Source organism: Glandiceps talaboti, chromosome 2, assembly GCF_964340395.1.
Source record: "Glandiceps talaboti chromosome 2, keGlaTala1.1, whole genome shotgun sequence".
Classification (NCBI taxonomy): Eukaryota; Metazoa; Hemichordata; class Enteropneusta; family Spengelidae; genus Glandiceps; species Glandiceps talaboti.
Window position 1 is genome coordinate 22,190,134 of NC_135550.1, and position 24,413 is coordinate 22,214,546.

General features: G+C 34.4%; 2 protein-coding genes across 3 annotated transcripts; one reads left to right on the forward strand and one right to left on the reverse strand.

Annotated features, from left to right (window-relative positions):
- Window positions 1-322: 322 nt before the first annotated feature.
- Window positions 323-12,402, reverse strand: LOC144453526 (uncharacterized). The gene is made up of 29 exons (XM_078144840.1): window positions 12,319-12,402; window positions 11,729-11,833; window positions 11,178-11,242; window positions 10,833-10,954; window positions 10,022-10,179; window positions 9,757-9,846; window positions 9,597-9,660; window positions 9,387-9,453; window positions 9,160-9,226; window positions 8,885-8,912; window positions 8,506-8,632; window positions 7,795-7,950; window positions 7,229-7,343; window positions 7,065-7,121; window positions 6,811-6,835; window positions 6,403-6,499; window positions 6,111-6,180; window positions 5,564-5,751; window positions 5,340-5,391; window positions 5,046-5,093; window positions 4,686-4,747; window positions 4,026-4,112; window positions 3,167-3,503; window positions 2,700-2,807; window positions 2,268-2,343; window positions 1,858-1,974; window positions 1,467-1,694; window positions 836-1,005; window positions 323-482 (listed from the first exon to the last, which is right to left on the reverse strand). Exons 1-29 carry the CDS (start codon window positions 12,400-12,402, stop codon window positions 348-350), a joined length of 3,105 nt encoding a protein of 1,034 aa, XP_078000966.1. The 3' UTR covers window positions 323-347.
- A 1,998-nt stretch (window positions 12,403-14,400) lies between these two features.
- Window positions 14,401-23,590, forward strand: LOC144453403 (dihydroxyacetone phosphate acyltransferase-like). Of its 2 annotated transcripts, XM_078144688.1 has the most exons (14): window positions 14,401-14,583; window positions 15,798-15,974; window positions 16,459-16,588; window positions 17,335-17,538; window positions 17,805-17,956; window positions 18,470-18,600; window positions 19,181-19,401; window positions 19,791-20,066; window positions 20,593-20,672; window positions 21,176-21,320; window positions 21,689-21,799; window positions 22,095-22,188; window positions 22,660-22,721; window positions 22,983-23,590. In XM_078144688.1, the coding sequence occupies exons 1-14, from the start codon at window positions 14,401-14,403 to the stop codon at window positions 23,066-23,068; spliced, it is 2,052 nt and encodes a 683-aa protein (XP_078000814.1). In that variant the 3' UTR covers window positions 23,069-23,590. The 2 variants fall into 2 exon arrangements, with proteins under 2 accessions (XP_078000814.1, XP_078000815.1); XM_078144689.1 differs by lacking the exon at window positions 14,401-14,583 and having other exon boundaries at window positions 15,854-15,974; window positions 21,176-21,316; window positions 21,685-21,799.
- Window positions 23,591-24,413: the final 823 nt, after the last annotated feature.

Consider the following 24,413-nt stretch of genomic DNA (forward strand, 5'->3'; position numbering starts at 1 on the left):
CTCTTGATGGCATCGGGCAGTGTGGTGTGAAACTAAATTTATGCATATGAGGTTTAGAAATGAACAAATATATATAACAGACAAATAAGGCAGAGTCAACTCAGTGGAGATCCTGGGTGTTAAAAATATTCAAGCAAAACCTATCGGGCAACAGTGATGGTATGTAAACATCTATGGTGTGTGTGTATGTGTGTGTGTGTGTGTGTGTGTGTGTGTGTGTGTGTGTGTGTGTGTGTGTGTAGTTATATTGTGACTGAAACTGGATTGCATTGTTTTTATTACATTATCTATCAAATTCACTTAAAAACTTTGATAGCTGGAATGAAAAGACATGACAGTAGATGACTCTAGCAGACACATGATGAAGTTTCTCTTGTGTAGTCCCATTGGTTTCCCCAGAACCCAGTGCACAGATAGCCACCAGGACCCTTGCCCTTGAACTCTGCTCCAGTGATGACATAATCTGGCACAAGGTTAGAAAACTGTAAAGAGAAAATTGATAACAACTTAGACTGAGATATACATGACATATCTGACATTGGTGACTTCCTTGACTGAGAAAGAGAACAGCTGCAGTTCAAAAGACAACACTAGTATTTTCTATAATTGTCAAATGTGAAAGTATTTCAACATTAAAAGGTATACAATGTTGGGACAGATGCAAGCATTATTCAAATACCCATGTAATTGCAAGTGAATGTGTTTCTGTTTCCTACTACTGTTTTGGTGTCCAATGTAAAATGACATGACACTGCCATCCCCCCTCCATGAGATTCTGATTTGGTACTGATAATATCATGTTAAACGGAAGATGAATTTACAAAGTTGAACTCACGGGAGACCTTGTCATAGGTGGTATGGTTGGAGTTGCCAGTCGTACAACATCTTCAATACCATGAATAGAATTACCCATCAGTACTAAAGCTAAGCCAGAACCTCGGTGTGGAAGTAGTGATAATACACCAATCTCATGGTTTGTAAATCTACACTCACCAATGGATATACCTGACATGAAGTGAAAATTACATTATTCATGTGATGTGAATAGAAAGTGTTGGTGAGGTGCTGGTATACTGGGTCCCATGAAGTAAAGGCACAACGGACATGTTAAACTTTAAACAGTCATGTATAACTATTACAATGCAGCTAATCTTATCACATGAACCCTCTAAATTACAAACATCATTTACTTTGTGAACTTTAATTCATAATACACAGTATAAAGCACAATGAATTGTTCACCTTGCGTTTTTATTTTTTCAGATGTAGTCATCTTTGACATTTGTTAATTTTTTTCTGAAGAAGTCTGTATTCATTTCTGACAAGGTGTTTTTCTATTTGATAGGTCTTACACATTTTTAAAATAAGAAATACAAATGCAGCACAAAAGAAGCCATACTAGGTCAAATGAAGGTGGGTATCAAATGGAAATATTAAAATGGCTAAGTGTGCTACACATGCCTTACCTTGTTCATCTACAGACAATGGTGAGCTATTTGTCATAATTTTAGATGTCCAACTATTTTCATTCGGTCCTCCCAAGATGATCAAATTGTATCCATTGGCAACACTGTCTGTTAGATCCTTATCTTTGATGATAGGTGCAATGGTTTCAGAGGTCAGGAAGAATAGATTAGCAATGTAGACAGCAAGTTGTTGTAATGTTGCTGTTATACTGCCCTCACCCTCAGTACCTGAAAATAGTCAAAAAATGTACAATTATATTTCTGTAAATAGGAAAGTTAGAATTGCATGACACCGACAAAGTAAGTTATTTTCAACTTCCCTACGAAACTGAATTTGATTTGAAATACACATTGTATCACTGACGTGATGACACAGATAGCATGGCTATACCTGTTACGATCACAAATTGATGTTCCGCAACTCTTCTGGCTGGTCCCATATTGACTGGCCCTCTTTGTTGGTTAGATTCAAATACTGATCCTACTGTTTCACATATAGACCATTTACCTGTCAAAAGAATTCAATATTGTGTTGAACATTCATCTTTCATACTTTCACCATTCAACAAATTTCCAAATTTATTTCGACAAATAAAGATTATAAAAAAAAAACCATTCATCTTCTTGTATTTTTTCCCCTAAATTTTATTCTTTTATTCTTAACTTTTTCACATAACTTGATTTAAAGCAAACAGTTAGTTCATGCTGGTCTGAAGGTATACATTCTACACTTCTACTGACAAAGTAACAGTAAAACACAAGGATGGACTGCTGACATACAGATATAAAAAAGAACTGTACCTTTTGATTTACAAAAGTGAGAGCTTTCTTTCATGGCACTGGCAACATCATCTGTTGAAAATTTATCACTGTCAATCTGAGAAACAAGAACATAAATCAGATTATAAACTGAAGTGACATTTTGTAATGACAATGATTGCAAAAATATTTTGCAAAATGGTGTTGACGAATAAGATATTAATTTCATGATCTTTTGCTATCAAAGAACATTAACACCTTAACATGGTTGCCTTCCTTACACCATTGAATGGCGTATGAAAGCAAGGAAAGCAATGTAAACTCTTAGTCTTATAGACATGCACTCCTCTTTCCCAGATAGTTCACCGTAAGTCATATTTGTACAACATATCTCACCAGCCAAACCTATCTGTTTGCATCATAGTTATACTATATAACCCATTTCAAAATGATCTTTACAACAAACTACTTTACCTGAATACTTTTTAATGTCCATAGTACTGGTGATACCGCAGGTTCATATAACTTGAATTTCAAGACATTGCTGGTTACCATGGAAACTGAGTCTGAGGAAAAGACAAGCTGAAAGAGATAAAACACATTTCCATTTCCATTTCCTTACAAGTACTGACATTGGTTACTGAACAATTCTGAGGAGGAAACATTTTTGACCTCAAAATATCACCAAACTAGGTCTAGTAGTCCATATTTGCAGTAGAATATAGAAGAACACTTTTATAGTAATATGCCAGATTGTTTTACATTTAAAAACAGAGACATTTCAGCAAGATATTCAATGCAAGAACGAATGTTCTTAAAGTGCAAAACATATTAGCTACTCACAGTGTCCAAACATTTTTGAGAATAATCCAAATTTTTTGCCAACATCTTATCGGCATCGTCTAGGGTGTACTACAATATATTTGAGTATATGAACCAACCTCTATTTTGCTAATCCTGAATGGAATAATTTGTTGAAGTACTTGTATTCCGTGTACTCCTCCCATAAATGCAGGGTTGACTAATGTTACTGCGTATTTTCCCTGCCTCTCTTTGCTTTTTCTCACATTACCACTGTATCTGTTCACCATGGCAACATCATCATCATCATCATCATCATCATCACCACCACCACCACCACCACCACCACCACAGTCTTCTGAATCACAAGTTTCATCCTTAGCAGCATCATTACTTGAGATGATTAGATTCTGAGAATGTTTGACTGCAAAGTCTCTCAGTTTTTTGTCATTCACTGCTCCACCATCATTGGTTTCCCTGATACAGAAAGTAACATTTTACATAATACTCTGAGCATAAACATTACTTAAAATGACACAGTTTGTCACCAAAGCCCTATTTTGAGGATAAGCAGTGTACAACGTGTACACACCATAAAAATTCTAACTTACATGACACAGCATGATAGATAGATCCACTGGTCACAAGACATTGACTTTATTGGTAATCCCCATTAACACAACAATTTGTACCAGTTTTAATTTGTATATCTGTCCCATCGACTTACTTGTTGATCTACTAAATCTAATCTAACCGATGTACTCAAAGATGTCACTGACATCGATACTTTTCAAATTTTACTGGTAATCGAAAATTAAAACCGTCCTGAAATATTATTCAGAAGTGGTAAATAATTACAATAGAAATTTCCTTAGTTTCAGGAGACAGCTGTTATGATATGGTAACATACATTTTTAAATATTCAGATCTCACCCTGACTTTACATCATACTTTTCCTCACTACTATGGTCTTGTACTTGTACTTTCACTATTACTTACCATGTGTCCCACCACCAATGTTCTTTCCCAGCTAGTTCATCATAAGTCACATTTATTTTCTGTTCTTTGAGAAGACGATACATTCTCCTGCAAATAAATATAAAGATCATTCAAATAACAATGTGAGTTGTGATGACAGAGAACACATATAATTATTTTATGATTAGTTTTGAATTTAAAAATCATCCACGCTGATGATTATTCCTGTCTCAAATTTTTATCCCTGTTTCAAATTTTTATCCCTAATATTCATGAACATTGCACAAGGAACACAATTGGAAGGTCTGATATGTTAATGGACTGTAAATACAAATCTCTATGAAATGTTAATAATTCAAATGAACAATAAGAATGCATATGAAGCAAAGACATGCAATACAGATGTTAAAAATAGAGATTTAAACTTGTAGAAGGCAGATCACAGGTAAAAGTGTGCCTTCAGTTTTTCTGTTGTATCAATCTTGCAGCAGTTTGTTTTCTACTGTCTCTTTCTTGTCAAAGTTCCTTTCTTTTTGTAATGTTTTTTCATTAATCACACAGTTTAGTCCTCAATGTAGCTCCTATAGAATGATGACATTGGGTTGAACGCTTACAGCTGTTTATAAAATGTTTTTTTGAGAAGTTAAAAAGAAGTCAAAATCATTTTCTGATGAGACTAACCTGACAAAGTAAGGATGAACTGTTCTGTCATCAGCACCAATTCTTGTCAAAACTTCAACATGCTAGAAAAGATGAATCATCATGAATTGAAGTTAAATTTTCAATACAGAGAACAACACCCTGAAGTGTAAATTGTTTTTGGTGATATTGACTTAAAACTGTTCCCATCACCGCAATGGTTCCTTGTAGTACATGACGGAGTTGATTAATGCCATTTCACACAAACCAATACATTAATTCTTTTTGGGATGCCATTTACAGAAATTTAGAACTCCCAAATGTAAAGGTATACTAAAGTGGTATACTGTAACCAATGATGAAAAGTACATGATGTGTATTGTGCTGTTTTTTCAGACTCACCTGTAAATTGGAAATGTGAATATCTGCATTATTCTCTGCTATGCAGGACTGAATGAAAGAAATACAACTATGTGTCAGAATGAGTTAAAGTAACACTATGAACTCATAAACAACACACACACATGTGCTGGTACAAACATGCACACATAAACACACACATCAACTGACAGACAGACACACAGACACGGACACACACACACACAGACACACAGACACACAGACACACACACACACACACACATACACACACACAAAGTTGTAAACTGGACTATCAAGACATAGAGCATTTCTCACCTCCATGATAGCTTTGATGGCAGGATCTGTATGACTTGTACTTGTATCATGCCTGGAATCAGATTTGAAAAAAAAATACAACGATATAAAGATGAATATCAACCTTACTACAGAGAATTCCTTCAGACTTGTCAATCAGAGTTTTCTAATAGTCACATCTCATTGAAATCTAAGCTGTGGTTACACAATTACTCATTCTTGACTTTTCTGAAATTTGTACAAACCTGAAAAATTCATTGCTATCTCCATATTCTTCTTTCTTTATCCATCCAGCCAATGACATCACAGCTAGAGCTCTGTCTGGATAGTGTGTTGCTAAATGCCATGCTCCATGACCTCCCATGGAATGACCTGCAAATATCACATGATGTGCACTGGCCTTGTTTGGTAACCATGGTGTTTGATGAGTCAACTGTAAACAATAATTTTAAAAATATAACTAAATAAATTATATATAAACAATGTTTTGCAAGTGTGTACAATACATGTATGATCTCCATGGCAAACTTTTGAAAAGAAATGTCAAATTCTAATTATACATTCAGACTTTTGAAATGTTGGTTAACAGCAAAATGAGGCGATATCTATGATTTGTGAAAGGTGTGAATGTTTGCTGATATTGCTATGCACTGAGAATGAAAGTCTATCATCTCTTTATTGTCATAAATACAAGTAGTTCCACTTATTACTAGACATCTGAGGAAAATGAACACTGCTGTGCACAGACATGATACTTGCATATAGATAAACAGTGTTACAGTTTGATCTAACCTCTTGCAGTCTTTCTAATGCTGTCATCGAAGTCAGTGCACCTGGTCCCTCCCAGTTATGAGCTCCATGCCTATAGTAGAAAATATCAGAGATAACACAGGTGATGTCAACATTTGAATAGACAACAATATAATATCACTTCATTTTTTTTTAATTTTGTGAAATTATTTTGTCAAAATATAGGAATATAATTGTGAAGTTGTTTAGTTGAAAAATAGCCACAAGGTAAAATGGTAAAGCTATTCCTGTACAATGTAACATTATGAAAAAACAGACTCCAGCTGATAATTACCTTGTTGTGGCAAGTAACCACGCTGTTTCTAAACCAAATATCCATTTACCATGCTCCATTCTCTTGTAACTGTCTGCTTGATTCTGTACCTGTACACCTACAATATAGATGATGAATAGAATCACTACAAAATGTGAAAGTGTGAAATCTAGTTTCAAACTGTTAGTTGTAGTGCTGTATGACTAGTCAACAAAGTCTGGTCCGAATTTCATATTTACACATGTGATGACCTGCAGGTAAAATTCACATGGCTTTTAGAGGGTCTACAACATCACCTTGATTGCAGTGACATTGAACTCCGTCAAAAGTGACAAACAAAATACTGACATGTCAAAAGATAAATCTAGTCTGTTGATTGTGGGACTGAAACTACTGTAGATATTAAGTTTAAAATACAAATCAACTCACCTGTACCATGCAAACTGAGAAATACCTGAAATGAAAAATAAGTTTAATGATTATGAAAACTGACCACCTATTGCATACACATATTCCTTCAATTATTGCATAAACATTTGGATTATCTGCACATTTTGTTTACAGAAATGGTGCAAAGCAGACTGTATGTATATTTAACATAAAACTTCTAGTGAATTTACAATCCTTCAAATTGAGAATTCAATTTGCAATGAACAAACAAACAAACAAACAAACATACTTACAGGACATACACCACTAGGACAGTCGTCTATGGGTGGAATGGCTGCTGCTTGCTGTACCTATAAATTGAAATAGCACAGTCAGAGTTGCCATGGAAACAAATCACTGGTACATGAAATCAAAGATAGAAGTTAGCATTTGAGAATATGATAAAATTTATACTTACTGATCCATCATGATCTATGTAGGTAAAAATAAATGATTCCCCAAACTTTCTACATCTCAATGTGATTGGTAGTTGCTGTGACTGACCATCTGATGTGCTCAACTTGAGGGTTAATCTACCAAAATATGATAGTGAGGGGAAAATCATTTATATACAAGATTTCATATCAAAGTCCTAGTCAAGGATACATTCCAAAGTAACTATTGGCTGGCCAACAGTGACAGTGAAGAGAATCCGATTTAATAGCAAGTTTTCTATTTCAAAAATGTCACATAAAGTATAATTCTAACTAAACCCCACAATACAACATACTAATAAAGCAAAATCATCAAATTCACTTTTTTTTTTAAATTTTCAATCAACATCAATATCAATTTTACAGATACAACAATTTGTAATAAAAACTGAAACAGCGTCAAGAAATCGTTGCTTCCAATAGCCTGGTTGTTTGTGGTAGAAGACCTGGAAATGACCCTATGACCTTAAGAGGTCATTCACTTTACTTTCCTGAACAAAGGTAATGTCTGTTGTGATATCCAAGAGAAGTATTTTGTGACAATTCTCACCTTGTATCTACACATGGCATATCGTTTGTTTCCTCTTTATGTTGTATTTCAACTGTTATTGGTATGGTTTGACCTGGAGCAATACCAAACTGTTTGCTGTTTTCTGTTTGTTTAACATCAACTGAGGATCCAGAACTCTGACTTGCCATGGTAACTCTGTCAGGATGAAGTACAATTTCAATCACTTCTGAATGACAACTGATATTGTGGTAATAACAGCATGATTTATTGAATTCCGATGGTTTTTATCAATTTCAAAATATACTTGGTCAACTAAAACAATAACAATACATACAATATTTTCAACAAGGATTACAATCCCAAAGGTTTTGTACATCTATCTCAGCTAAAATAAAGATTAATTCACAATTATCTACTAGACCACAGTCCCTTTTTACAGAGACCGTGACTAGACAGACCTGTGTGTGTTATAGACATGGTGACCACAGGAGAAAGTTTCCAAATCCTAGAGTGATGTTCTACTGAGTCTCTAAACTTCTAACAATGTTTGAATTGTTGAATAGGTATCAATACTTGACTTCATGTTATATTTAGTAATAGCGTAAAGTTGTTGTTTTTTAAATCTAATTTTGAAGTGACTATGTAGCTTTCAGCTGAATCTCTCACACATCATCGGTGTTATTGTCTGAAATAGTATATTCATCAAACTGGTCATGAACATAAAAGTTAAACAAGGAGGATTTTATTTACTTGATATGCCTGATCCATTTACTAGACTGTACATTTGTGACAGGAATAGAAATCACCTGACCAAACACATGACCATCTACAAGGTCAGGCTTCATTTGGGGTAAATGAACTTCAAATATATCTGTACCTGGTAAAAGCAACATAATATGGTTATAAAAATGAAATGAAACATGTTTATATTGACATTACCTATATACTATGACTTGAAAGATGACACAACAAACTGATTGTGAGTTATGCTAGAATTAGTGACACAAACACAATACGTGTAAACTTATGTTGAAAGACAAAACAAAGAATCATTGGCCAATCTTTAAAATATACAGATTGAGAAATTTTATGCTCACATAAATACTCTTCTCCAAATGTTAATACATACCTGCTGTTTTTATATTGCATTGGAACAACTTGAAGAAAAGATGGAAGAAGAAAAGAAAACATGAAATTTAAAAAAATTACATATATTTTTTGGACAAAAGTTGTTGTCTTTAAATTCTTGAATCTTATCTCTATGGACTTCTTTAACTTAGTGATATTATTACTCCTGCTTGCATTTTCAATATTTGGACCACATTTGATGATGACCTGTAATTTGTCTTAGATCTATGCCATTTCCACATCATGAATGTTTTATAGCATAGTTACAGCACTAACCTGAGTTCCTTTAGTTCTAAGTTTGGCATATAAAGTATGTATTCCATGAGATAGAGGCACAGCAAACCTGTATCATTAAAAGTATATATAAGTGTGAAAAAAAAGTTATTCAAAACACTGGCTGTGTGTAAACCTTTCTTTTCTTCAAACAAAAGAGAAATTATTATATATTGGAAAGGGCCAAGGGTCTGAATTTAGAAAGATATCTAAAATCCAATGTTACACACCAATATTCGTTTCTCCTGTAGACATCACCAACAAGGAAGATGCCATCAACAAACATAGTTGGGATTCCTAATGCAGAAAGACAAAATGAGAGGGAAATTGTCATCTTCTGACATTACCATAGATAACAAAGTATAGTGCTCACCTACTATTAATTAAGATATTATTAAAAATTTTAAAAATTTTGGAATTTGGAGAAATTAAGAGCTTACCTAAACATTGTATCAGAACATTTTCATTGTTATGATTGACAGCAAATTCTCCAACAGCCCATCCCTGTGAATTAAAATACAAATTGTTAAAATGATGTGTTCCATGCTGTTAATTCTTGTTTTCACCTAAATTCTGCAAGATACACCAAAATGTACTGACCTGCCACTCAGTAATGGCCATTGACCCCAATCCAGAGACAAGGTCATTCCAGTTGATTTGTGGATTAATTTGAACATTGTCGATGGCGTTCTGAAAGGAAAATCAGAGATCATTCATAAGTTAAAGCACATTGTCAAATCAAGTCACACACTTTAAATTTTTGAACCTAGAATATTACAATTATGAAAACTGTAAATGTGTACAATGATAATCTAACAATGGGAAGAATTGTAGAAGTGCAAAAGATACATATATTCTCATATACCTTTTGTAGTATTTTCTTCCATTGTGTTTCACCTCCAGCTACAAGTTCTGTATAGTATTTGACTTTCTTGTCATACCTATGCCGTGATGCATTATAAATACCACCATGGAATTCCAATGGATCACCATCTACTTCAGGTTTGCCAATGACAAATGGACCTATGATGCAGAGAGGAAGATTTTCATGATTCAAATATGTACTTAACTTAAAAATTTTACTTTAATGACAGATCCTGGATTACATTTGTCTTTGTTTCAATACTTTTTGGGAATAGACTGTTTACAGAAATATTGGTACTCTGTGTATATGTCATAATACACTGAGATACAATGGAGTACCTGCACTAACACCATAAACAGGCTATTTTGACAAAATCAAATTTTTACATGGATTCTTGTTTAGTGCATAATAATGTCAAGTTGTCCTGTAAGCATTCTATACATGTTGAACAGAAAAATACGGAATATATACTTTGGTCATTCTACATCACGACAACGCACATCTATGTTATGACAACGCGTGTCTACTTCACTGGTTCTGTTGTGTTTGAAATATGAGTCAAAATGCAATTATTTTCCCAAATTTTTCTTTTATGTAATATATTACTGCACTGATATAATTATGTTATTCCCCAAAAAATTTTCTTTGAAAATACTCATGATCTAAGGGTTGTCACTACTCGTGCCTAGTGACTTTTAGTGACAAAGACCCCTTATGTCACTCGTGTTTTCCTTGGCTGAACAAAGAAAAATGTTGGGAATAACATCTAATTGTATAAACATAAGTTAACAATACACGTTATATGACTTACCAATGTAATGCCATGTAGCAATGTGTGATGATATTTTCCCTGTTAGCTTTGCTGCTTGTTTAAAACTTGTGGTGGCTTTAGAGTTTTCTTCCTGTCCTTGAAACAGAGTTCCCAACTCAGACCTAACAATATGAATATAGGATTGACATCTAAAAATAACAACTTGTCTGTAACATTTATTTTGTAAATTTTAATCATGATATTATCTTGTATTTTATTGTACTCAATTACACTGATACTTTGTCTACTCTGATTTTTTATCAATTGTTCTTTTTACAATGAAATTTTTTTGTTATATTTCTTTCAAATGGTATCACTCTATTATGAATTTTAATATTGACTCACCACATCCATCCATCCTCTGGGTTAATTTCCAGATTTTTCAGTACACATACCAGTGCTTCTTTGCTCTACACCATGTCAGGTGAAAACACAAATAGACAACATTAATTGTTCTGGTTATTATACAAAGCATCAATATGCAATGTAAATACCATATATGACTCTAGCGTTGGTTTTCCATTGGATATCAGCACTTTTTTTTTCATTTTTATGCAAATCGTGCCTGCAATCTCATTAATACATCCAGGAGATGTGGGTATGTGATGACTTACATGTGTAAAGGAAATAAAACCTTGCACAGAATTTCTAATAATGAATGCCACTGTGATCTCAGATAGTAGCTATTGAATGATCAGAAGTATCTATGATTGAATCACCTTATCAGTTACTCCCCAAATCAGGAGATAACAAAGGAAATTGAGTTGTTTTCTGTACATATTGCATTCATATTATCACTACTTATTTCAGGAATTTTGCACACATAAAATATAAGTCATTCTAATAATTCTGATATCAAAAAATATTATCCATAATCCTATTTATGATATTTTTACCTTTTTTTTGATCCTTAACTTTGCAATATGATCAACACTAGAAGCTTTACAAGTACTGGTATCAACTTTCTTAGTTTCCCTTTCTAACAACTGGGCAGCTGCTTTCTGAAAAATAAGAATAAAATTATATCAAGTTTATGTAAATATATCTTAGAAGTTGCAATCAGTCAGAAATTTCTTTTCTCCAAACTTTTCACACAATTCACATATTTCAAAATAATACATAAAATAAAGAAGAAACAGGAGGCAGACTATATAAATATAAACAGTTTTGTATGTTTCATCATAGACTCTCCACTCCTCTGGGTGGAGGGTCTATGATTTCGTAATGGTTTGATATTCACATGTTTTTATATCTTCATCTCCTACATACTAGTAATATACTATATTTACATGTAATGTAGGGCGTAATGTAAGGCATGAAGTTACTATTATTTCCTATGATATTTTTGTACTATAATTATAAACTTCGGTTTCATCTGGTCTGGAATACTCATTTCCATATTGTTTCTAGCATTTTTCGATATGGTCAATTTCATCATTCGATATATATAGTCGATCAGAACTGAGAAGGTCTGAGTACGTCTAACCTGTATTTCTCTCTTTTTACTAAAACAACAGTTTACAAAGACCAACAAGACCCACAGGAAAAGTAAACACGCAAAAAGCCTCATCTCCTTTCGATACAAAGCCTGAATCCAGTCTTCCTACTATGATGTGCAAACTAGAGTCTTGTATTTATAGCATGGTGTGAATGAACGAGCGTGAGCACATAGCATAACATTAACAACAGCCAGCTGTTCTGCCATTTATTTATCAGCCATAACGATCCCAAAGTTGTCATCGGATTCGTTTTCGGAATCATTTTCGAATTCGAGCCACTGAATAAAATGCCGATTTCCAAGGTGATTTACTGTCGTATTAAAGCCATTAAATGTTGTGATTTCCATACTAAATATTTTATTTGAAATGTCATGTAAAACACTCTTCTCGGGGTTTTATTTATTAAAATCTTGATGAATGACGCCCTCTTTGTTCAACCATTACAAGTGGACAGTGAACATTATTGAGTTTACAAAAAGTAAAATAAAAGTAAAATTCAAAGAATGTGGTAAATAAGTCCCATTCTTGCAAACCATATCCCATATTTCATTTCCGGTGAAAGTCTTGTCACCGATGCGCAATACGACAATCAACCTAACATTTTGAATATGAAAACGAACCCAACTTTGGAAACGTGAGAGTTCGTTCACCCCTTGTTTTGTCTCAAACGTGTAGCATGTGTAGACGGAACGCTTGAGCCGCGACAGTACGCAAGGTGGAAACGTTTCTTTGCTCAAAAAAGGGTACAATTCCCGGTACAGTATTGCACTACCAGTAAAGTAACATACTTCTCGGAATTTTGAAAAGATTCACCAGCGTTTACTGCAGTGACTGACGACCACACTGTGTGTGTCAGTCCAGGGTGTCAATGCAGTGACTTGTCGTCTTCACTGCGTTTACGTTTGAACAACCGCGGCTGTGTCGGGAGCAACGATTGGTTCTTTGGACGTAAATGGCGATCATCTGATGTTACGACGGCCAATAAGACAATGAGCTGAGGGGCGACCTGAACTGCAACGCCACGCCCATTTCGGACAGCTTTACAAGATATACTATTGTACAGCAAACATCAACACTAAAACCATGTTGTACTGAATGTTACTGCCATATTACATGTAACTTGATGCCATTCAGTACTTGGCGTTGGAAGGTAACGATCAGAGTGATATTTATACATTTATCTTGAGAACGCCCATGATAAGGTTAGTCAGTAAACACTAAACTGTTGTAGTACAGGTATACGTTCAGATATAATTTGCACGTGAATCAGTGATGATGTAACGTTTACACATACCATTTGAGCATTTTGATGCTTCAAGTGTGCTTTATCATTTAGTTTTGTTGATTGTCACTTCTAGTCCTGCTTGCATACGGAGGAATTCGGGACTCGATTCTGACAATTGTCCCTCCCCCTCTTGTTCAGAGTCAAGTCAGTAATACAGACTCGTGCACCGTCATGTAAGCAGGACTATGTCACTTCAAGTTCTATGTTTTAGTCCTACCAATACCATACGCGTAGTGTGTGTTGTGTACATTGATATCCCAGGTCTATTATAAATGTGTCTTAAAATTATTATTAGGTATAAAGTTTTCACGTGTGATTACCAAGATTGGTGTTTTACTTATAATTTGTATATTTATATGATTTGCCAAGGTACACTATATGCTTTATAAATAGCAATATTTATAATATATGTAAATTCAATGCCGATTTGAGTACTGACTGCAGCAGGTCTATATTTAGATATTAATATAACTTTAAAATGAGTGCATTTGTCCACTTGAAATTTGTCAAAAATGTTCTCAACTCTGCTGATAATTAATCGTCAGTGCAGTAAAGGCTAAAGTTGGATATTTTCCATCATTGTTACTTGTAGATATCTCACCACATGTGCAAAGATGACTAATCTGATGCATTGTTTGATAGTTTGTTGACCTCCAAGAGTCCCAAGAATTATAGACTAATGTAATATTTGTCCAAATCATTAATTTGAACTCTGTACAATTATCTATCTGCAGTTCAAAAGGTAGTTCAAAAGGTTGCTGTGACTGATATTACTATCATTACAATGGCAGTTCAAGGTGATGATTTTGAAGATTTTTTAGGACCTCGGCGAACACAGGGTGAACTGTTCTGGTCATTGAGGACCAGAGAAGGTATACCCGAGTATAGATTTGCTGCTGGTAAAACAGGTGAAACTGTCAAACAACAAGTACTGCAATCTCCTCGGATTCACAATATTGTCAAAGAGGTATGTCATGGTCAGCCATACAAGTAATGTATATGCATTTAGCTTAGTATCCAATATGGCAATAGTAGATGAGTTACAGTGCATGGGTTCCATCATCTCCAGGGATGATGAGATCCATAGTGAAATCATAGAACCTACACGAAAGTAGGGTCTATGGTGAAACTAAGATATTGTTAGACATACTAAGTGAATTATACTGTAGTATTACAATGAGACAATGAGAGGTTATCTCCTTAGCATCACTGTTTTGATGATCATATCTCCTGGGGTCACAGGAGACGTGCAATGTATGACATACACAATGGTGTGACAAGATACAGATGACAGCAGGTAGCTGTACAGAAATGTGATCAAGAAAAACATGGATAGTTGGATAAATATATTAGATCAACCAGTTTTTCACAAGACTGTCACAAACATAACAGCTGTCATAGATGTGTTAGAGAAACACGTTTCACAACTATGCTTGTCACAAACTACCAATAACAGATTTATTGAATGTTTTTGAAAAATACAAAACGAGAAAAAAAATGAAAACTGAATGCACAAAACTCAACTGTACAGGTTTCTAAACACTCTGACTAGCATTTTCTGTGTTCACAGAGTGTCACCAGGTCAATAAATAGACGAAGTTGAAATAACAAAATTAAAACTCCAGAAATTACTACTTTGACAAATTTAGAGTACAATGATGACATAGTTCGTGTATCTATTCTGTATGGAGACTGTAAGTGATGGGATGTCATATGTTGCTCTGTCCTCAAGAGTTGCTTGGCCTTTCTCCTAGAAAGGGGTTGAAAATGGTTGGCAGATGTGTGAGGATGTCCCAGTACTGTGTACCTCTACAGACTACCAGAGTATTCTGTATGTTGAGTTGTTCAGTATTGTCCAATAATCCCATCTACTCAGTAGTGAATAGTAGAGATTCTATGAAATCCATGAATACACAGTTATGCCTTACTTTGTTCTATAGTATTAGTACTATGTATAATGGAAACTATGATTTACATGTACCCCTAAAGAGTCCTAAACATACAATACCCTATTGTTCTTTCTCACAAACTGGAAACCAAGGGTTTACAGAGTTTAATTTGCTGCATTACAATGGGATATGGGAGAGAGTTGACTCAAATTTTGCCTCACAAGTTATATTTGACTTGTACCAGAATACTTACACAATATATGTACTATTTTTTGATACCTTACTTTTATAGATATCGGCACAAGGTGGTAAAGATGAAGCCAAGATACTTGAAGAAGCCAAGGCAATTGTGGATGAGATGGGACATAATCTTAGTATGGGATCAATTCGATTCCTGGCATTCACCTTACCCAAGGCCTTCAAACAATTGTTCCAAAATGTATTTGTCAATGTAGATGGCGTTGAAAAGGTAAGTCGTACGTCATACAAATTGGATGTTCCTAGAAAATACATTGTATGTTGCTATCAGAGATTGTTTGATGCATGTAGTAACACCGTCACAAACTGCCTTTTCTGGGTAGTGAAATGATGTGAGGTGAGGTTCAACATCATTCCAAAATTAAACTTAGAGATCTCAGAATTGAATGAGTCTCTTCCCCATCTTGTGTGCAGTGTGAGTCTAAATACAGAATACAAAATGTAGAATCCAGTCATATCAGATTTGATTATGATTAACATTTGAGTAACAGCAGAGCTGTACAAAAAGTTGGTACAATACAAAAGAATGATCCTGTTTAATCCTGATGGCTCCACTGATGAGCTAGCACTAAAAAATTATGAGAACCTGGGATTGAATCATGGGTCTTTAAACGTGTCAAACTTTGATATGTGTGTATGACATAAACTGTTTGCACAAAGAGTCGTGTTCATTTCTATTGTCTTCATCTTTACAGGTGCGGAAAATGTTAAAAGAGACACCAGTTATCTTGTTACCAACTCATCGTAGTTACATAGATTTCCTTATCCTATCCTATGTGTTGTACCATTATGATCTACCACTACCCTGTATTGCAGCAGGACAAGGTAAAGTATTCATAAGGAAAACAAACTTGCAAAATTGCCTGATAACAGGAATATGCTTCCTCTACTGATTTTTCAAACATTTTTGACTAGACAAGGAAAGGACTGTTGTTATCTTTAACTTTGCAAGATTATGTTGTAAGAACTTTTATGATGTTTGAAGTTTACCACATGTTCTAACATAGTTTGATAGATGTACCCAGGGAGAGGCAGGTAAACGGGACCAGAATTAATACATGACACTCCAATCTCAGCTGACAACACATATCCTTGAAGTTGAGAGTTTTGCAAATAAAATGTTTCAACTATGTATTTCGCCATAATTCTCGTTATCTGAAATAAATTATTACTGCCCATAAAAATAATGAGCATTCAATTTCTTGGTCAACACCACAACTTCCGCTCCACATGCTTCACATGCATTACTATAGGCACACATGAGAATAAGTTGACCCTCTTTTTCTATTATGACCCCCTAGCCTGAGGTAAAATGCTATTGCAGGTACTGGGAATTGTGCATAGCTTTAGTAAATGATACCATAGATGTAAGACTTTGTGATAATGAAAATTACCTTAATTCCTTCAACAGCATTTTCCTTTAAACATGATATAGTCTTTATAGAGTTCTACAATGTATTAATTTACCAGACTTGTATCACTCTTAATACTCTAAACTTGTGTGGAGGGATATTATTTATTTTGATATAAACTCAACATATTCAGTTACATGTATCATTTTATCTTAACAGATTTTATGTCTATGAAGTTTGTTGGTACATTATTAAGGAACTGTGGTGCTTTCTACATGAGGCGTTCCTTTGGTAGTGACAAACTATACTGGGCTGTATTCACTGAATATGTACAGTCCCTGGTTATCAATGGAGATGCCCCTGTAGAGTTCTTTCTAGAAGGAACAAGAAGTAGAACTTCCAAGTCTCTGCCTCCAAAACAAGGTGCAGATAATTAAATTGTTGCCTATTTTAATATCAGTTGATCTTGTAAGAATGTCTTGTCAGATATACCAATCTGCATTATACCTTTGTTTGAGAATGTAGCCGTGATACGTGAATGGTACAAGTAAAAAATGTGTGTGTGTGTGTGTGTGCGTGCGTGTGTGTACATGCAGAGTGTGTGTGTATGTGTGTGTGTGTGTGTGTGTGTGTGTGTGTTTGCAAGTAATGTTTATATATATTTACACTTACAAATATTTACATTGCAGGTTTATTAGCAACGATAGTAGAAGCGTATTTCAATGGTAAAGCCACAGACATAAGTTTTGTACCAGTAAGCATCACTTACAACAGAGTGTTGGAAGAAGTGTTATATGGTAGAGAAATGCTTGGGGTACCTAAACCTAAAGAATCAACTTCTGTAAGTGGACCACCTTTGCAGTTGTTTGTGTCAACTAAGGGTTTTGTCTTTACTAGTTATCAGTATGTATGTACATCAAGGAAAATACAATGAATTATCTCATAAAGTTCGATCATACTATTCCAAAAATTGAACTCTTTCTTGTCAAGACTTAGGGGTTTCTCTTAATGTTTCCATCGTGACTAGATTTAACTTTTGCTAACTGGATGAGTTGTCAAAACTCACACACAATGAATATTATGTTAATGAAAGAACATTCTAAGTTGTTTGCAAGAGCTTTCTCTAACTTTTTACATTGATCTACTATTCTTCCTGTTCAGCGCCATAGAACATTACATCATGTTGGATTTTGGCACTATACAAATTCTTTTGATTGATAATGATTGATTGATTCTGCATTATATTTCTCTGTGTATTCAATCATTTTGTTCACACTCTTCAACCAGTGTAAGTTTCACCACCATGATGTAAATTTTTCATTTTTTAACTGCTTTTGTGTTTTTTTCTAACTAGGGTCTTTTCAAAGCAAGAAGTATTTTAAGTGATGACTATGGTCCCTTTCATATCTACTTCAGTGATCCTATTTCATTGAGAGCTTGTAGTGAAGGCAAGGTTGATAGAAGTGTACATAATTTAGTACCCAGGTAAATAAACCTATTTTTATAGTATCTCTTTTATTTGGACCACACTTTGTTCTTACTTTCTTCTCCAATGCTGCAACAAAACAGGAGATATTGCAGCAGTGTTTAAAGAAACTACACTGAGAAGTGTCAGAAAACACGTGAAAATGTCCCAGGCTAACTATGACATGTAAAGAGCTTTGTGAAAACTTTGACCACTGTATAGAACAGTACTCCATTAGAGCTTGGAGATAATAATGACAGGTAACAGTGTATTTCAACAGCGCAGTAAACAGGCTACAGTAGTCCAGGCATCAACCAGACAATCTTATTCACTCACTCACTCTCAAAACTTGTATATAAATACTTACATATACATGGTGTAACCGTCAGGAGCAACCTCATAACATTGTCTTGTCATGTCTACACATCAAAAGTTGATGTCTTGATGTGGATTATAGTGAAGAAGAAGTATGAATATTATTTCTTGATTTTCATTTTTTTTGGCTAATTTGCATTCATTACAAGACATGGCACTTTGAATTGCTAACTAATACTAGTCAAAACATTAGCCATATTGATTTCATGGTTTTGATTTTGATAGGTTCAGGTTTTCATTGACAAGGGAGGAACAGAAGTTCCTGACTGAGTTTTCATATCAAGTACTCTTACAACAACAGAAGTACCTTGTAGTATCGGTGTGGAGTTTAGTAGCAACATTACTTTTACAAAATAATGGTGAGATGAAACTAACCGATTTATACAGAGAAGTGGAGTGGCTTAGTAAATATGTCAGCAGTAATGGAGCTTATATAGATTGGCCAGGTAAGGGCTCTTTAACACTTAACTAAGATTGTTTTTACACTAATATCCTGCTCAAAAACAGAAACTGTTTGTGAATATGATCAAGTTTTATATCAATTCACCAGATGCAATGAGATTTTAGAATATGTACATTTCAAAGAAGAAGTTACCAGGATAATATATCTTGTGAGAACCACAGAAATAGTTTGATCTAGTCAAGTATGTAACCCTGACAAAATAAATATCGAAGAAAAAAGTACAAGTGCGTAACTATGCATTAATAGAAAGAGCTTATTGTTGATGTAGGTAGTCTTGAGTAAATTGACAATTTATCCCATTTGGAGATTTGACTTGTACAAATACATGTACTTTCTACAACATACCAAACCTATTTCTCTTGACATTTTCAGCAATGCAGACAGTCAAGGATGTTGTGCAGGCCTGCTTGAAAGTACATCATTCCGTTGCCTTGGTAACAAAGGATGGAAGAGTCGTAGCCAAAAGTAATGTTGATGATGTTGTACCTAAACCAGTACCACAACCAACAAACATGACAAGAGATGAAATCATGACCATCGCAACAGTATATGTGGTCATAGGTCACTATAGAAACCAACTCACACATGTCTTTGTCAGGATGGCATTGGTTGCCATAGCAATGGGTGAACAAACATCATGTTTAAAAGGTACACCAAAATATTTGTCAATTATTCAAAAAATGTATTAAAAAGAGTGAGATTCTGCTAAAGTCAGTCATGCAACTGATGTCACATTGAATTAATTTACGTACAGTCCTGTGGTATTTTGGTCAAGAGTCTTTACGTACAGTCCTGTGGTATTTTGGTCAATAGTCTATCAAAATAAAATGAGAAATTGACAAAGCTGGATGTAATTATGATCTCAAATTGATGTTGATGGTTAGAACACGGTTAAGATATTTGGGGGCTCTTTGAACATGGAGAAGTGAGAAGTGTATGGTTTGGTTCTCTTTCTTTCAGTCATGAATGTCATTTTTAAAGCACACAGATAAGTGTTCTGAATGTTTCAACAAATTAATGTATTCTTTCAAGGATGTTACAAAAACTTTTTACAATCATTGCACATGAAGAGAATTGTAGTTAATGAAAGCTTTCTTCACTTGGTGTCACAATATGTTCGAAGTATGCAAATTATAGATTGTTAATATTTGCTATATCTTTTTCACTTTTGTAGATCACCTATTTGCAGACTACAGGTGGTTAGTACAGTTATTATTCAATGAGTTCATCTTCCATCCTACAGCTGCCCAAGAAGTAAGTATCAATACTCCCCTTTGTATTGTCACAGCACGTTGTGACAAAGGATATGTTATGTTTGAAAGTGAGGCTCTTGACCTCTTCTATTATTTGAAAGTGAGGCTCTTGATGCTTTGAATTGTATGGAAATGATGCTTTTGAAAATATCCATATTTGAATCTTGTTTCATTACCATTGGTGTAGAATTATAAAGTTTAGAAGCAAAATTTGGAAAAGCACAGTTACAATTGTGTATGTAGTGTTCTTAAATTTTGTTGAAAGCAGCAGACGAAGGAAAGAATTACTGAAGTGAACAGACAACTAGTGTTCAGTTTGAAATAGATCATTCTTCTACAGAGGGATTATCATTATGGCGACTGCTTAATAAAATGAGCTGTATCTAGGTGTGGAAAATGACTTGTAGAATCACCTGACCAGTCAATTTTTATTACTATAAAACAAAATTTTTCAAGAGACCAGCTCAGAATAATATCCAATATGTTATGTTTTCTTTCCTACAGGATTTTCATGCAGTTCTCAAGAAATTCCACCACAGTAGTACCGTTATTGTGGCAGACAATGAAGTGAGGAGACATTCCAGTGGAGATAAATTACTAACATTCCTTCAACAGATGTTCAGACCGTTCCTATTGGGTTACTGGGTGAGTGTTGTCATGGCAATGTCTTTGTACACCATATTTATATCTGTATTACATGTAATGTCACTGGCTTGTTATGACGTTGGTAGAGATATAATACCAAAATATCTAATAGTGCAAGTCTTATTATTCTATGAAACCGTACACAATAAATAAGCTTTGTAATCAAATCAAATAAATAACAAATTTGCATCATATGATTGAGATTTAAGTCTGTCCTCATCATGGTTGATTATTTTCTTCAAAATAACTATGTGTGTATTTCCCTAATTTACAGCTGATCTCCAGGTGATGTTGTTATCAGCCAATTTTAGATGTTAGCTTTTAAGATGCCCCCAAAATTATATAGTAATTTTGCAATGTTATTACAGGCAGTGTGTCAATATTTACTGGCAATTTCACAAGGAACAGGAAGTGAACAGCAATTTAAACAAAAGATTTTGATAAAAGGAGTCCAAGATATGATGGTGGACATGATCAGTGCAGGTGATTATATGTTATTTCTATTCTATCTAGTCACTTTGTGGTTACACACACACACACACACACACACACACACACACACACACACACACACACACACACACACACACACACACACACACTAGTGAACGATAAGAACTTAATGTTCAGCAATGTATGTACATCATATGAACTCAAATTCTTCGCTGCTCTTGCAAGTATCTAAAATGTGTTTTCTGTTATTTACACTTTGTGCCAATCCCATGAAAATGAAGAACTGTGCATAACTTCCTAATATTTCAACTTTGTGTCTGTGTAGGTGAAATCCCATATTATGATCTACTGTCAACAAATTTGATTGACAATGCACTGAAGTCACTTGTAACATTGAAGGCTCTCCAAAATACAAAAAGGTATGTATTCATTGTCGTCCATACTGTACTTCTATCCTCCCTAGAACCAACATATAATATTGCTGTAATTTTGATAAACATAGATTCTGAAATGCAATCTTTCCAGCTTGTAAATGAAATTCAGTCAATGTATCATTCACCTAGAGCCCTACATTTGTATGTAATGCTATCATACTGAAACACTGCACTTTCTAGCTGGTCATCGATTTGTTGATGAACACTTGGTATTGTCAATAATAATATTTTTATAGCCAGATATGGGTTGTGCAGACCAAGTGTTGCATGGCCAAAAGTCCTGTAAGCTGTACTATCAGAATTATTACAACGTTATGGATGAAGATTTCTCCATAGCAATACATAGCGATGTGATTTATAGGTATACAATAGTTCTCATCATAATGTGTTTATCCTTGTATATTGATATCGATATGTGTATCTAGTGTTATATTTATCTCTTTTACTTCATTACAGAAATGGAGAAACTTTATTTGTTCCAGTTTCAATGGAAATTGCCAAAATAGCTGACAGAATAGGTGAGCTCTTTTTCCCCAAAAAACCTATTATAACATTTACAGCTTCAAAAGTTGACAAGTACAGTTCATCATACTTGGTATAATGACTGTTCAACCATTATCAATTAAAGGGATTCTTATTTTTATCTGTCAAGTCATTCACATTTGACTTAAATTTCATGAAAATTGCCTTGTTATTAATTTATTTGATATTTGTCAGTCTCTACTCATGGTCTATTTATTGTAGCTTGTCATCTTCATGGGTTATATTTATCTCCACAGCTGGTTTGATTCAAGTCCACCAAGAATGTACTGCCACATCAAGACTGCAGAGTGTTGTACCAGCTCAGTTGAAAGCTAAGATTTGAACATTGCCTTGATAGGCTAAAATATGCACTACGCTATGATTGGCTAAAATGTGAACTGAGCTATGATTGGCTAAAATGTGAACTGAGCTATGATTGGCCAAGATGTGAACTCCCCTATGATTGGCTAAAATGTGAAGTGAGCTATGATTGGCTAAAATGTGAACTGAGCTATGATTGGCCAAGATGTGAACTGCGCTATGATTGGCTAAAATGTGAAGTGAGCTATGATTGGCTAAAATGTGAACTGAGCTATAATTGGCCAAAATCAATGACTGTGAAATACACAATCAAGTAAAGATAAATGATGAAATCATCTAGGGGGAAATTATATTTTCATTCTTTCAGATATTAAAAAGAAACTTTCTGTACAAATTCAACTACACTTTGTAAAGGCCGTGAAATGTTAAACCAAAAGCAATCATATGAAATGGTATATTTGATAATAAGGGGAAGGGGGTTAGTTAATTTTTGATCAATCAAATATGATCAGATATGTATTTGTAATTTATTCAATTTCTTCACAACAGAGTACAAAAGTATCTATTGTCAATGATTTTATAAGCATTTTATATATCCTTTTGCCTTCAACCTTTTTTGAACTTTGATTATGACTAAGTAAGAAATGTACTTCAGATGATTCATACCAAGTGGTCAGTGTACTGGAGGAGGAAGTGTTATTTGTAACCTGGCCAACATACATTGTACATCAGTTAAATAACAAAATCCTGAGGTGAGACATTAATACGTTATACTTGCAGTATCATAGACAGCATTGTAACTGAATATAATAGCTGCCAGATATTACTGAGCAGTTTTTTGGCTAGACTATAAAATATGTTGTGTTATTCAGACCTGATCAGGCTTCTCCTTACTTGGGTGCTGGCTGGTAGGTGTGACATTGTACATAGTATCTTACATTAAGTTGCAGGCAAGATAGGAAGTCGTCAACTCAGTGAGAAATGGTATTTTCAACAGTGTATAAGAAGTAGGAACTCGTAGACATTGACATTGCTGACTTACCAAAACTTATAGAAAACTTCGACAACTGCAGAAATTAGCCAAACTTGCATAAACTGGCCCTACATGTCTGCATCAATACATTCACTAATAAGACAAACTCTTGAATCAGTTCAGTGTATTTTACCTAGGATAAAAAGTTATCAGTATGCCTTGGCCAGGATACTGTACTTGTATACTTTGTACTAGCAGAGTAGCTCAAAGCAAATCCAATTAAAAATTTTGATGTATTTTTTTTCTACAATTACATAGTAAAATGCTATTTATTGTTAGTGTTATTTGATTTTTGATTTGAAAGCAAAGACATGTATTACATACATACATGGTG